The sequence below is a fragment of the Sceloporus undulatus genome, chromosome 2 (genome assembly GCF_019175285.1).
Source record: "Sceloporus undulatus isolate JIND9_A2432 ecotype Alabama chromosome 2, SceUnd_v1.1, whole genome shotgun sequence".
Classification (NCBI taxonomy): domain Eukaryota; kingdom Metazoa; phylum Chordata; class Lepidosauria; order Squamata; family Phrynosomatidae; genus Sceloporus; species Sceloporus undulatus.
Genome location: NC_056523.1, coordinates 179,574,183 through 179,588,816, shown reverse-complemented (window position 1 = coordinate 179,588,816; position 14,634 = coordinate 179,574,183). Strand labels below are relative to the sequence as shown.

Here is a 14,634-nt window from a genome sequence, read left to right as displayed (position 1 = left end):
TGAAATGGATTACCTAGACCCATTTCAAACCGGCTTTCGGGCGGGCTACAGGGTTGAGACTGCCATGGTCGCCTTGGTCGATGACCTCCGTCTGGGCATTGACAGGGGAAGCGTGTCCCTGTTGGTGCTCTTAGACATCTCAGCGGCTTTCGATACCATAGACCATGGTATCCTTCTGGAGCGCCTGGCAGAGGTGGGAATCGGGGGCACTGCGCTCCAGTGGTTCCGGTCCTACCTCTCTGGGAGGTTCCAGATGGTGCAGCTGGGAGACGTGTGCTCCGACAAGAGACCCCTAACATCTGGGGTCCCTCAAGGAGCCATTCTGTCTCCCATGCTCTTTAACATTTACATGAAACCACTGGGAGAGATCACCCATGACATGGGGCGCGGGGTTATCAGTACGCTGATGACACCCAAATAATTTTCTCTATGTCTCTGACTGATGCAGTGACCAGGGATGGCATCTCTCCTCTCGTGGCCTGTCTGGAGTCGGTAATGGGCTGGATGAGGGAAAACAGACTCAGCCTGAATCCAGAGAAAACGGAAGTGCTCGTGATAGGTTCTCCTGGCCCAGGGATGGCGGTGGTTCCACCTGTCCTGAATAGGATCACGCTTCCTGTGAAGGACTCAGTACGCAGTCTGGAGGTGCTCCTTGACTCGTCGCTCCACCTTACATCTCAGGTGGATGCGACAGTCAGGAGCACCTGTTATCAGCTTCGGCTGATACGCCAGCTGAGTCCCTACCTGGGCCGGAGGGACCTTGAAACAGTAGTACATGCCCTGGTAACCTCTCGGTTGGATTTCTGCAATGCGCTCTACATGGGGCAACCCTTGTACCATACCCGGAAGCTGCAATTGGTGCAGAATATGGCAGCAAGACTGGTCACTAATACACCTAGGACCAGTCACATAACATCGGTCTTAAAAGACCTACATTGGCTGCCTATCCGCTTCCGGGCGCAATACAAGGTGTTGGTTATAACCTATAAAGCCCTAAATAGCTTGGGCCCAGGGTACTTAAAGGACCGCCTCTCTCCGTACAATCCGCCCCGCACACTCAGATCCACCAGGCAGCACCTATTAAGAGTTCCAGAGGCTAGATTAGTTAATACTACCAGAAGGGTCTTCTCCACCTCGGCCCCTATCCTCTGGAACTCGCTGCCCATTGAGCTCCATTCAGCAACCTCCCTGGCCCAATTCAAGAAGGGACTGAAAACGTTCTTTTTCGAGCAGGCCTACCCCTGATTTTTCTCCCTGAGTGCCCTCTACCCCCTCTGTTAGTAGCTGGTGATTTGGCACAAGTTCTTCTTTGTTTTAACTGTACTGTTTTTTATTATTCTGTATTGTATTTGTTATATTTTATTGCTGTTAACCGCCCTGATGTTTCGAAGGGCGGTATATAAATAAAGCTATTATTATTATTATTTATTATCCTAGGTGACAGAGTGAAGGAAAACATCTGCTTTTAAAAAACCTTGGAGAGCCACAGATCAGACACCATCAAGCTCTATAGGCCAATCATCTGATTTAGTAACAAGGCTGCTTCATATGTTAATCCAATACAGTGGATCCTTGTTATACGCTGGGGTTTGGTTCCAAGATCCCCCGTGTATAACAAAATCCGTGTATGCTCAAGTCCCATTAAGTATAATGACATAGCAAAATGGTGTTCCTAATAAAAAATGGAACATCAAGGTAAATTTATACTTTTTTGGAACATTTTCAAACCGTGTATGCTTAAATCCATGTATAAGAAAGGCCAACTGTACCTTGCTGTGCTGCAACTTACCTTCTTTGTCACTTGTGTGGCATTGCACAGTGACTATTTCTAACTTTAATGGTGGTTTTGTTTTGTTTTTTAAAGAAAAAGAATGAAACTGTACAATCAACTAAGTTATATTTGGTTGTCACAAGTAAGACAATGAAAAGCTGCTTGGTGCTTTCGATAAGAAAATGTTATTGCTATAGCAAAGAAAGTTCTCTAAGAAATGCTAGTTATCAAGTAGGGACTAACTAGAAAACCCAGAATAGAGGAGAATTGTAGGGAAGGAGAACTGGAAGAATATTCAGTAATGTAAGTGAAATTACTGTAAATTATACAGAAAACATATCAAGGGGTAGCTATATGGCCAACATCAGATGATAAGGATGGCATTTTTAAAGTAAAAAATCTATCTTCTCCCTTCAGGTTCTGGAGGATTTTATCAGAATAAGTCTATTCAGATGAACAAGGCCCACCATACAAACATTTATGTGCATCTTAAACATGGATTTGCATAATCATGTTTTTTTGCACTATGTAAATGGGTCCTGAGGAATCATAAATCTTCTTTACTACTATAAAAACATTTCTGGTACTGAATTTTTGCTTCTTCTAAAGTGCAATAAATTTTAAAGTGGCAAAGTATATTGTATAAACCTCTAGGTGTGGATGGAAAAGATTTATTAGAAGAATAGCTAAACCCATGCCAAGAACAGATGCTCCTCGTCTGTTTATGTGACACTGAAATGCAAAGAAATATCTAACCAGAGCTTAAGATACTTACCTCGCGACAACATTTTCTTGGGGGCTTTCTCCTTATTTTTTTCTTTATCTTCCTTTTCAGGACCATCTTTTGCAGACTTGTCATCTTTCTTGTCAGGGCAATTGATATGCAACTGTATGATATCCTAGTGACAAAATAAAAGCCATAACTAATGCTTTGCCATTAAATGAAGTGGGGAAGCATCTATCTGGAGGATCACTGTATTTGTGTCTGGAAAGGGATTTCACTTTGGATCAGATTAGCTAATTACTCCAGGACCCTGTTCTTACTAAAACATGTTATGCTTGCTTTTGTGATTTATTCAGGGTTAAAGCTATTTATGCTGTGAACTTTTTCTGTCTATAGTGCAATAAATATAGTGCAATAAATTGAACAGCTTGATAGAAAATGGATTGGGGCCCAAGTAGAAATGTCTTTTAGTCTCTCCCTCCCTATGCTACACATCACCAAAACATGTGACATCTGTCAACAAGAGAACATCAGACTATAAATGCATGCTATGGATATGATTTACTGCAGACAAGAAGATGTATTCTCCTGCATAGGTCAATATAGCAACTTGAAAAAAATCAAAGGCTTTCTTTTCTTATTTTGAAAGCCTTGCCTGGAATTTAACTCAGTGTTAACAATGCTTTAAATAGAATCTCATAAAATAATGACCAGAGAATGTGGACTGATAGATACAAAATATAGGAACTGGAATCCTAGCATACCAATGTTAAGAGTCAGTGTGGTGCAGTGGCTTGAGCTTTTGGACTACGACTCTGGAGACCAGTTCTTGGATCCCTTTGGGTGATCTTGGGCAAGTCACACACTCAGTCTCAGAGGAAGGAAAAAGCAAACCTCTGAAAGCAATGTGCAGTGACATGCAGACGCTGCGTGGAGGCAGTGTCATCATGGAGATGCCCATGTGGACAGGACACCACCATGATGCCACTGCCCATACAGACTAGGGTTCTGTAGCGTGCAGTTGCCGCGTGCTCTGCAACCCTAGTGACTCGGGCCATAAATCAGAAATGACTTAAAGGCACACAGCAACAACAGATATCCATGATACAGTATAACCTGGACCACCATTTTCCCTTTGACTAATGCAGGTACAAGTAAGTTTTGCTAAATCTAAATTTTTATCCATGGTCTAACCCAGGAGGAAGAAAATCACTGATAGTGGTCTTTCTTCAAAAGTGAAAAAGCAGTTTAGTTGCAATTTTGTCTTACCTGGGTTTCCAGCAGCCCATCCACAAAGGGATTCGAGGATTCCTCACATACAGCCAGGCTCCTGACCAACTTCAGCTTTGAATTAGACTGAAAAGACAAAAACTTCTATGATAATGTTCAGGTGACTAGAGCTCCCTTTGATGCATCCCTGAGCTGCTAGCCAATTTGTGCTAATTGTATCAACAGAACAATAAGAAACGCAAATTCCTATTGTTCAGTGGCAATACAGCATTTAGCATAAGGCACCAATGATTTGCAGACATATGGCCAGAAGAAATTCTTCCTCTATATTTCCTATATCAGATTCAGGTATATTGTCAATGGAAGTGAAAGGATGGTGCGGTAATCCAGCACACCACTTAGCCTCTGCCTTAATGGGCAAAAACCATGACTGGGCTTCCTTGAAGTAAATGAACCCATTATGTAATATGCTGACTGATAAACCACCCCAGTTACTGTATTCACTCATGTATAAGACTATAAAGTTTAGTTAAAAAATTGGTCCAAAAAACCTGGATCGACCTAATTATATGTTAATGTAAGTACTGCACCTTAAAGCTTATCAAAGAAAAAGAAAAAAAGGAAACATCCCTTCTCTAAGCAGAGTGGCCAAAGGCAAGAGGCTAGTTTGTTCCAGGAGAATATGAATGTCTGGGAAGGAAAATGGTAGCAGTGTCATACTTTTGCTCTCCTCTCCAGTGGGACACAGAGAATAGAGGGGGGTTAGTGTATCTTTTAGGTTCTCCCAGGATGGACTAATCTCTTGTATTTCATCATTTACTCAGAGAAAAGAATTCCAACAAGGTTATTCCTAATGAGGAATCGGACTTTGAAGAATTTGAATAAGATATTTATGTTTGTATGTCAGCTTTCCTGGGTTAAATTCAGACAACGTTACCACAGTAAAGTTAAATGGTATAATCATGTTTAATGCAGTCACCATTTTCTTTTATTTGCCTTTTCATCCTTTTTAACATGTGTGTGTTTTCTTAGCCCCACTTTTGCCTGGTTGCCTCCAACACACAATGCATAGTCACCATTTACCATAGTTCCCTCCTCACCCAACTGTTGAGTGTCAACAGTTAGCATGCTGGCATTTTCCAAGTACTGTACCTTGGCATCATTTTCCTTTGCTTCATCCCTTACAATCTTTGTTACTTGACCCTAACTTTTACCCTCTACTTATCCATGGGTCATATCGAAATCCATAATTTTGGCTACAAAACCTGCTCTTGACTTATATATGAGGTCAACTTATAGTCGAGTATAAGCTGCAACCCTGAATGATTTATCAGAATGATTCTGACTTAATTAAAAGGCTATTTTACCACAGCTACCACTTTACCTGCTTAGAGAACATCTAGTAGCATTTAAATGAAAAGTTAAAATGAAGATCTAAGATTATTTGGACAAAAGGATTTTTGGGTGGTATGGATGTATGTGTTTTTGTTTCTGAGAGAAAGAGAGAGGAGGAGACTGACAATAAACACATAAATTTATCACACTTTCAAATACGATCATGCTGGAATAGGGTTCTGGGGGCTACAGCTAAAATACTCTCTACTCTGGTAAAGAGTTGGATGTTAAAAATGCGTATGACTAGTGTGTAAGGGAGCCAATGTAGAGGAGAAAAGTAAAATTTTACAGCTATATAATCTCAAAAAACCCAAAATTAAAAAAAATCCTGATACATCTTAATAAAAATTGTACCTCAACAAATAAAAAGCCAGAAATACTAAGCATTCATCCCTCATCCTGAGACAGAGTTCTTGCTCAGGTAATGAATCTGCATCTTTTCTAGACTGCAGGTGTTGGATCTCATAGCTGGATGCTCTTCATACCAAAAAAACAAAACAAACACTAAGATTAATCCCTCATATACAAAGGTAGTGTGCTGGAGAAATGGATCCTAGCAAAATCTTCCCCCAATATAAAATTTCTCTTATGAGTTATGAATTTTTTTTTTTGCACAAGTGGGGCACTGAATTATGTGAACCATATGTACAGTGAAAAGTGCTACTCTCCAGACACAGATTTATTGCCTCAGTAAGAAGGAAGGCTAAGTCTGGACACCTAAAGCTTGCCCAAATAGAATTTTTTGACAGTGCTTCTACAAAAGGCACAATGGGAGATTCTAGGTTCAATTCCTGGATCTTCTAACAGGAGAATAAGAAAGATTCCCACTTGTCAATAATACTGAATTAGATGGATCAGTGGTCTCACTGAGTATAAAACAACTGACTATGTTTCCTGCACCAGAGGAGGCAGTTTCATAGCTATAAGGCAGCCAGGAAGACAAATAATACTACCCTGCCTTCCATCTTTTTGTCATCTAAGTGTGCTGCATATGCTTTACTCAGAGGACACACCATGACTTTAGCATGTGATGCTCTTAAATCAGTGATAGACAAGGGGGTTAATTGGAACTGTAAATGTTTTCAAGGAAGAAACAGACAAGTCCAGTTTGGAACACTGACAGGACAGAAAGTACCAGGGTAGGGTGGGGAATTCAGTGGCAAGGATGACAGTAATGGGTTCACATTCATACAAGCTCCTCTTGATGACCCACATCTGGAGCATTATATGATATAACCAAGGAAAGGAGAATAGAGAGTCTCTTACCTTGGCTCTTTTTCTAGCATGCCCATGATTGGATATTCGCCTCTGCAAAAATAAAAGGGTGAGGGGAGGAGATGGAAAAGCTACTTTGTGCATACTATGCAGTGTTAAGATACATGCTAGAAAATAAATCAAAATGCATTATCCAAATGCCTGTTATGGAACATGCATCCCAAACATCCAGCTAACTGCTCTACTATTTTGCCACTTCTAGCTTTAAAGGGACAGAATAGGTATAGGTGGTGGTTGGGAGAGCACAGAGAGGTGACAGCTCGTTGAAAATGCATTTTGCCACATAATTGCTTCCTCCAAGGACTGGCTGCTTGTCCCTCAATAAGTTCCAAATTATATGGTTGGTGAAATTCTATGCCTATATCTAAATCCTAATAGGATAATGATCCTGATAGCCACAGGGGCTGTTATTAATAGCTCAATTTCACGTCACAAAATCATGCTGCCATCGTTTCCATGGCATACCTCATCTTGCGAGAATGTAATGAAAACATGCTACTTTTACATACATTTAGAGCAAAGTCAAATCTGTGGCAAGAAATTACCATAAAGGTTTAAAAAGCAAATAAACAAATGCAGTAAGCATGAAGTGGGCAAACCCACTTTAGTCATCCAGGTCCAAGAATTTAAACCTGCACCTAAAACTGAATTCTTTAAAAGTCATGGTCATCCTCTCTCTCATCTTGAATTCCATCTTTCAAGCACATCCTATTAATCAAACCCCCACATTTATCACTCTTGAAGTATAATCTAAGTACTTGTAACAGCATTTGCTCACATTGGTCCTTTATATACCAATGTCTGTTTTTTGTCTCTTCCTTTACATTGTTGTTTCTTTCTACCACTTGCCTTTAGATTGCAAGATTGGTGAGGCAGGAGTTTGCCTGCTAAATGCTATGTTCTTTAGCATTTAATATGAACTAAACTGCCATGCTGCAAAAAGGCTAATGCTGCTGCTGAATTAGATTTGTTTGTTTTTCCACTTTGGATGGGCATATGTGATGAAGCAACCACAGACACACTTAATGGGCAATCCTACATGTTGTGAACTGTGTGAAACTGTCATTCAACTCAGTGGGATGTACAAAGAATAAGGAGACACATTGCTCTGTAAGCAATGCAGAAAACCCCTTTATGCAAAAGACAAAGAAAACAAAATGGTCTTGGGGGATATTTCCTTGAAAGATCCAGCACACCTTGCTATAAAGTCAAATAGCAACACAAAAATATCTGAAACAGATACTGTTTAAAATATTACCAGCTTGATACTACATTCAAAATGATGGGCAGGTAACCAGTAGAAACAAAATGCTGTATATGACTGGGGCTCCCATGTTTATTTATTACTGTTATTTCTAGGAGATGTGGAACATTACATAACAGAGAAACCACTGCCCCAAGGAATAGAGGATCCAAATTTTAACACTGTTGGGACACAAGAGAGGAACAGAATAGAAGCAAAGGTAGCCCAAGGACAATTGTGTGAACAAATGCAATGCTTAGACTCTATCTGAGCTGTGGAGGGGGATAACAGGATTAGACTGAAGGCATGCTGGGCTCTGGGGAGGGATTAAGAAGAGAGAAGGTAGAGCTTCACACGGGTGACCCAAGTTATAGCTATAAGAGGCACCAAGGGAGAAAATCTCAATTGTTTCAAGCGAGCAGGAGACTTCTGTGCAGTTGAGGATGCTAGAGAAAGGATATAATCTCTGGAATCTCTAATTAAGCAAATTCTAAAACAGTACTGGAATAAAACTTCTCCCTGAGCAGTCTATGATCTTCTGCCAATCAAAATGTGTCATGAATGGCCCTGCTGGCCCAGATGTGGTTTTGACAGATCCTCCAGTTACCTGAGATTCTTGCCGTGTGCTATTCTCCTCCCCGTCCTTCTCAAGTTCTTCTTTGCTTGGTGACCTGGATACAAACTTGTTTTTGTTCACAGATTCCTCAACCAGCTTTTTTTCTGACTCTTTCATTATTTCCAGTGTCTCCTGTGTCGTGTTACTGTTAGACATCTTCAGCACAACAGACTGTTAGAAATGAACACCTGAAGACAGAGACAGCAGGGATGGTGGTCAATACAGGTTAGTCTTTCTAATAATATTTGTTATTTGAATCAGAAGGAAACCACCCAGTACCACTGAGAACTCACCTCCTAATGCAAACAGTATCTAGTGAAGTGAGATGGGGGTGAATAATAAAATCACAGAGTTGGAAGAGACCTCAAGGGCCATCCAGACCAATCCCCTTCTATGCAGGGTGATTTTTATCAGAACTATTGGCGGAAGTGTATCCCCTTGCTGCAGTTTCAGTCCTGATCAATTCTACTTGAACAGGAACTTCAAAAAATATATTAAATGCAACTAGTTTTAACCTAACATGAAATATGGCCCTTGATTTCTGGGCTCACCAGGGCAAAAGTAGGTTTCTACTCTGCCCAGTTGTTTTCTTGAGTACACCACAGTAATTTGACAGAGATATCTGCTCAGTGTCTACAAAAGAGCCCTGCAAGAATCCAGTGATTTGCATCTGCATTCCTTGCCTAAGCAAACCCTATGAAATTCATGGGATCATTGTAAAACAACAGACAACTTAGAGGCTCATATGATCAAACATGACTCTAAGAAGCTTACTTATAAAACTCTGACAAAGAAAGAGGAAAACAGAATGTTTATCAATTTGCTTCATAGAAATGGAAATCAGCTAAAGCTGATCCTTCCAAATTAGGTGCCCTTACTTTGGAGGCAAGGGGGAGGGGGTTAGGAAGAAAAAGGCTTAAGAGTTGGGTTTGGACCAGAATACGCTACCCTTAAAACTAAAAAAAAAAAAAATGCCCAATTCTGCCATATGAATTTTTTTGAGAAAAGGAAGGGCTAATCAGCAAGAAATCTAATGCTAATTGTTTTGAGTACCAAAGATTGTAACCAATTCGTACATGTTAATAAGTAGAGACAATTCATTTTTGATCCCATAAAGAATGACTTTTATTTCCACTTCATTCCCAACCATGTGTTATTAGTCAAACAGAAGTGTTGGAAACACATGCAAAATTACACAAATATCACTGAAACTTTGTTGCATCCTCAAAATTCCTTCCACTGTTTAGCACCTCACAGAGATTTCCAACAGTTCAACTTTCACCAAAAACAACCAAACATACCTCCACCCAACTACTGTACTGAATTTGTGCAGCAGCCACCAAAAAATCATTGCCAGCCATATTTCAGGTATTTCAGTTGAAATCCCCCAGCAGTTTTACTTCAGGAGGAACCACACAATTTGCCTGGAACTTTTGCTATAGGTGAAATTCAGGAGCAACGGTAACTGTAGAGTCTGGTCTGTAACAATCTAGCATGGTATACAATGAACATCCATGTGTAACTGCACAGTGAGAAGACATGTGAATGCACAGTAAAGCCCTGTGAGAATGCAATACTTTGCATCCACCTGACTAAATCTCTCATGAGCTTACTTAGAAAACTCTGTCTATACAGCAATTGGGAGGCAGAGAAAGGGAAAATACACACAATGTTTATATTCCCTTTGTTAAGCACTAGCCAGAAATCCACAGAAAACAGATCCTATGAAGATTTATTGACTATTGGTCCTGTGTGGGAATCTCTAATATTCACAAGCCAGTTCAAAGTCATTTCTCTTTCACTTCATTTACGGAGCACTGAACATACAGCACTGCTTATTTTTCAGCTTATACTTCAGACAAGCATTTACCCAGAGAAGAGAGGGGGAAACAGAAATAGCAGGTTAGTTATTATACCGTTAGTGAAGACTGATGACAAACTTGTACCCATGTTGTTGTATAAGTAACCAAAGCACTCAAGTTTTCATGTTAAGGAATAACTAATCCCCCTTTGTGTGTTTCCATCAGTGGGATGCTTAAAAGGAAACAGCAATGCAAACTAAGACATGAAGTGGCATTTCTAATCCACATGGCTGACTGAGTACAGAACCAATGAGTGTTAGTAATTAACAGAGAGGACAGTAGTGTAATTTCATGTGTGTAAGCATACAACCACCTGTGCTTGAAGGGTATGATGATCTGTCACTCCGTAGGCCTTCAAGTGTATTCAGCCCAATCCTCTAACCCTGTGACTGCTAGCTTACCATGCCACAAGAAGACAGTCATTTGGTTCCAAGTTCTATAGAAATAAACTCTGTTAACAGCGTCCAGAGCATAAGAAACAGCAGCATCCGGCTCAAAGGGCTTCTGAAGTGGGGGCCAGCAGGTCTGGGGCAGGGATACTTCTTGTTTTTCTGTTATGGCTTCCACAAGTAGCATGCAGAAGGAATGAAGTGGTCTGTTGGTGGCACATTACTATGGCCTCAAACAGAGCAAAGCATAAGACTTGTGCAGGACTGGGCCACCATAAGAACAGTACACCAATCTCCTGCGAGTAAGAGATCTAGTACTGATTTGAGCTTTTTTAGAGACTGATCTTGCCACCAGAAATCCAAGTAAATGCTGTCACCTTCTCCACATTCCACTATGGTTTTTAAGATCTGTGAGGCTGGAGTTTTGGTCATGAACTTTTTTTTTAACATTTATGTCCACATACTTATTAAGAAATTAAGCAATGACACCAGAAGAGCACACCTTGATCGCTATTCACAAAGCTCTGAATGCCTGTTTCCTGATTTCAATAGACTGCTAAATGTTTTAGCATCCATCAGAAATGATCCTATAAGACATGCACATTTTTTGTGTGTCTAAAGTAAATCTGGAGTTATTTTAGTTACTCTTTTTACCCTTTGATTCACACCTTTCCTTGTATAAGGATTTGGCATGAGGGAGCCAAATGGAGGAATCAGCATCTGTATAGATAAATGCAAATTTAAATCCAGCTGAAGGCAAACAACAACAACAACATCAACAAGACACTGTCTCACTACAAATGCAGCAATAAGTGGCTACAACAATCCATTAGTGAAACAAGGGTGGAGAAGTCTTAAATTAGAATTTTCTTTTGAGTGCCTCTGAGCACACATACAGGGTTTTTTGTTTTGTTTTGTTTTTGGCACAGCTGAATCATTACATTATCTCAGCCTTCCTATATCTAACAAACAGATGTGGTCTGGAGAGATCAGTGGTACAGTCTTTCCATCCCTGGAAGGAGCAGGGATGGAAAGAATATTCAAATACTCAAGGAAAAAAATCAAGGAACTTTTCCAATTGTCCGACAATGGTGTAGAGGAGGATCTTCTTCAAGCCACTGCCTTATATTTCCCCAACCCTCAAACAGATGACTACTCCTTCCCCTCTACCCCAGAGTATTTCTCTTTCCCCTTAGTAAAGAGGATGGGAAGTCCACCTAATAAGAAGGATCATTGTGTTCCGTGTTCTGAAAGCCATATATGCATTATGGTGGCAAGGCTATAGCCTGCCTGATCCTTAACAGGGAGAGGCACAGAAGGTAACAGCCTTCCCAATCCTCTCCCAGCTTCTCTTCCCCACCCTCCTGATGTTAGACAAGAAGAAGCAAAGGCAGAATTGCAGAAGGCTGTACCCTTCCACAAAGAAGAACATCCAACTAGAAAGCTGTGCATGGCTTATAACGTGTTGCAAACTCCTCACATTGAATTCAGACCATTTGGAACGAATGGGTTATATTATTATTTTTTTTCTATCAAGTGATTCTTTGCCCTGTCTAAAATCTGACCTGAGCACCAAAGTCTCTTGAGATGAACTGCCCAATTTGTACTGCAGACACCTTCAGTGGTACAACAGGCCAGAAGGGATGGGACAGAATTCATAAGAGTAGAGATGTAGCCTGGGTAAAGAAATGGTTTTCAAACCACTTTATATCTCCAAATAAGACAATCTCAAACTAGAGTGTTGAAGGCTTTGTGGGACACAGTTCCTTGGGTTTACATAAGAAGTTTGGCAACACACTTCTAAGATGGATGAAACAAGACTGCACTGGAGACAGGGTGCCAGTTGTATCACTCCCACTCACCTGAAGAAATTGCTACTTATTCAGAGCAGCACAATAATTACCATATACACTCAACTATAAGGTGACCTCATGTATAAGTCGAGGGCAGATTTTGGGGCCAAAATTATGGATTTTGATATGACCTGTGGATAAGTCGAGGGTAAAACTTAGGGGCATGAAATGAAAGATGTAAAGGCTGAAGTAAAGGGAAATGATGCTAAAGATCTTTAAAAGTTTTGAAAGGCACAACTATTTGTGCTCACCCTAAAGACTGGATGGATGAGATAGTAGAGGGGGTTGATGCTTCTTTTAGGTACATCAAAAAAAGGTTAAAAGCTTCACCTTTCACCAGCGCATAGTACCTGTTTTGATAAGAATTAAAGTACAGTGCTTACACTGACCAGTAGATAAGTCAGCCCAGGTTTTTTGGGTCAGTTTTTTGCCTAAAATTTCTAGACTTGTACATGAGTATATATTTATCAGGCTTATAATCATTCCATAAACTATGGGCCTGTACAGACAGGCCAAAATAAAGCTGTTTTGAGTCACTTTGGAGGAATGCTGTTTAAATGACTCATGCATCTTAAGAGGCCAGAAGCTGCACCAAAGTTGTGCTCCACTCCTTAGGACTGGAGCATGGCTTTGGCATGGCTTCTGGCCTCTTAGGACACATGCATTATATAAACAGCCTACCTCCAAAGTGGCCCGAAGCAGCTTTATTTTGGCCTGGCTGTATGGGCCCTATATCTGGTAAAGAGAATTTGGCATCTAATACAGTGGGACCGCTCCTTATGTGGGGGATCTGTTCTGGATCCCCCGCATAAGGGGAAATCCGCGTATGCTTGTGCCCCATTGGAAACAATGGGGCGCGTGCTCGTGGTAGTGTGTACACCACAGGTGCGTGCAGTATTAATTTCATTGCAGCACGGCTTCTGCATAAGCTGGAAGCCATGTATAGTGTGCCCGCGTATGGCACAGGCACACTGTATACAGGCATGGTGTAGTGATTTGAGCATTGGATTATGATTCTGGAGAACAAGGTTTGATTTCCTCACTCAGGCATGAAAACTAACTGGCTGATCTTTGGCAAATCACACACTCTCAACCCCAGAAAACTCTGTGATTCAGTTGCCAAAAGTCAGAAATGACTTGAAGGCATACAAGAACAACAACAACACATCATCTAATACCCAACAGCAACTACACAATTCAAACCCCAACACTTGGTAGCTGTCCACCCCTATTTGAGATGTTTTGGACTACAACCTCTATTATCCTTCTCATACTGAGTACGGCTGGTGGGAGTTCCAGGCCAATACATCAGGAGAACAAAACATTTTCTGCCCCTGCCTTATGTTGATTTGTTGAATGTAGAGGCTGTACAATGTACTCTATGGTGCAGGTAGTAGTTGTACATTGGAACCTGAATGTTTTAAAAGTCTTGGATTCATTTTTTTTCTTATCTTGGATCCACTGCATAGTCTTTAATAAGTTGCTCCTTAGTCTCAATCTCTGAGCAAGAGGTATTATAGCAACTCAGCTCCTGTAGATGATTAAGTGGACAAGCAGGATGAATAGGTATGGTAAAGATGGTAGTGGTCTCTCCTTTTTTTTTGAGGTTTTCTAACAGAGGTTGGATGGCCTCCTCTCAGGGAAGCTTTAGATCTCAATTCCTACACTGACTAGTTGACCTCCAACTCTATGATTCTGAGATCTTTATGCTTTCTAAACACATTTTCAATTTATTTTCTATGGAGGATTTTTAACTTTTGTATTTTTATTTTTAGTGTTGTTTTATATGGTTTAAATATGTTCTGATTTTAATAATTTGTAATCTTGCCCCAAGCCCTGTTATTAGGAGAAAAACAGAATATAAATGAACAAAATTATTAAAATTATTGTTGTTGCTCTTGTTTTGTTTTTAAAAATAATAGATTTATAGCTCTTATCACTGTGACAATATAGCAGAAGACATTGATGAAAGACACTAAGTAGTTCCAGTACCCAAGAGAAAAGACACCCATGCAGCTCATCAAGCCGGTCTGTGGCCACATACTGCTTTTGAACTATCCCCAATTCATCCAGATATGTCCAAACTACTTTTGACAAAACAATTCCAAAGTCAAAATAAGAAGCATGCCAACCGATCAATCCTACACAGAGTAAGCAGTTTTGCCTGCTTTGGTTATTGTTGATTTCTTGTAGCAAAACTTAGATTTCATTCATTTACTGCTTGGAAGGGGGGGGGGGACCCAATATAGTCCCAATTCAACAGTGGAGATTCTCTC

The 14,634-nt window shown here is 40.5% G+C and overlaps 1 protein-coding gene across 1 annotated transcript in view; it reads right to left on the bottom strand.

The window, feature by feature from the left end:
• The window catches only part of R3HDM2 (R3H domain containing 2), a 112,883-nt gene that overhangs the window by 77,213 nt on the left and 21,036 nt on the right, over positions 1-14,634 (bottom strand). The window contains 4 exon segments of the mRNA XM_042449769.1: positions 2,547-2,670; positions 3,765-3,851; positions 6,387-6,428; positions 8,246-8,442. Of these exon segments, the coding sequence (XP_042305703.1) occupies positions 2,547-2,670; positions 3,765-3,851; positions 6,387-6,428; positions 8,246-8,410 (418 nt within the window). The 5' untranslated portion in view covers positions 8,411-8,442.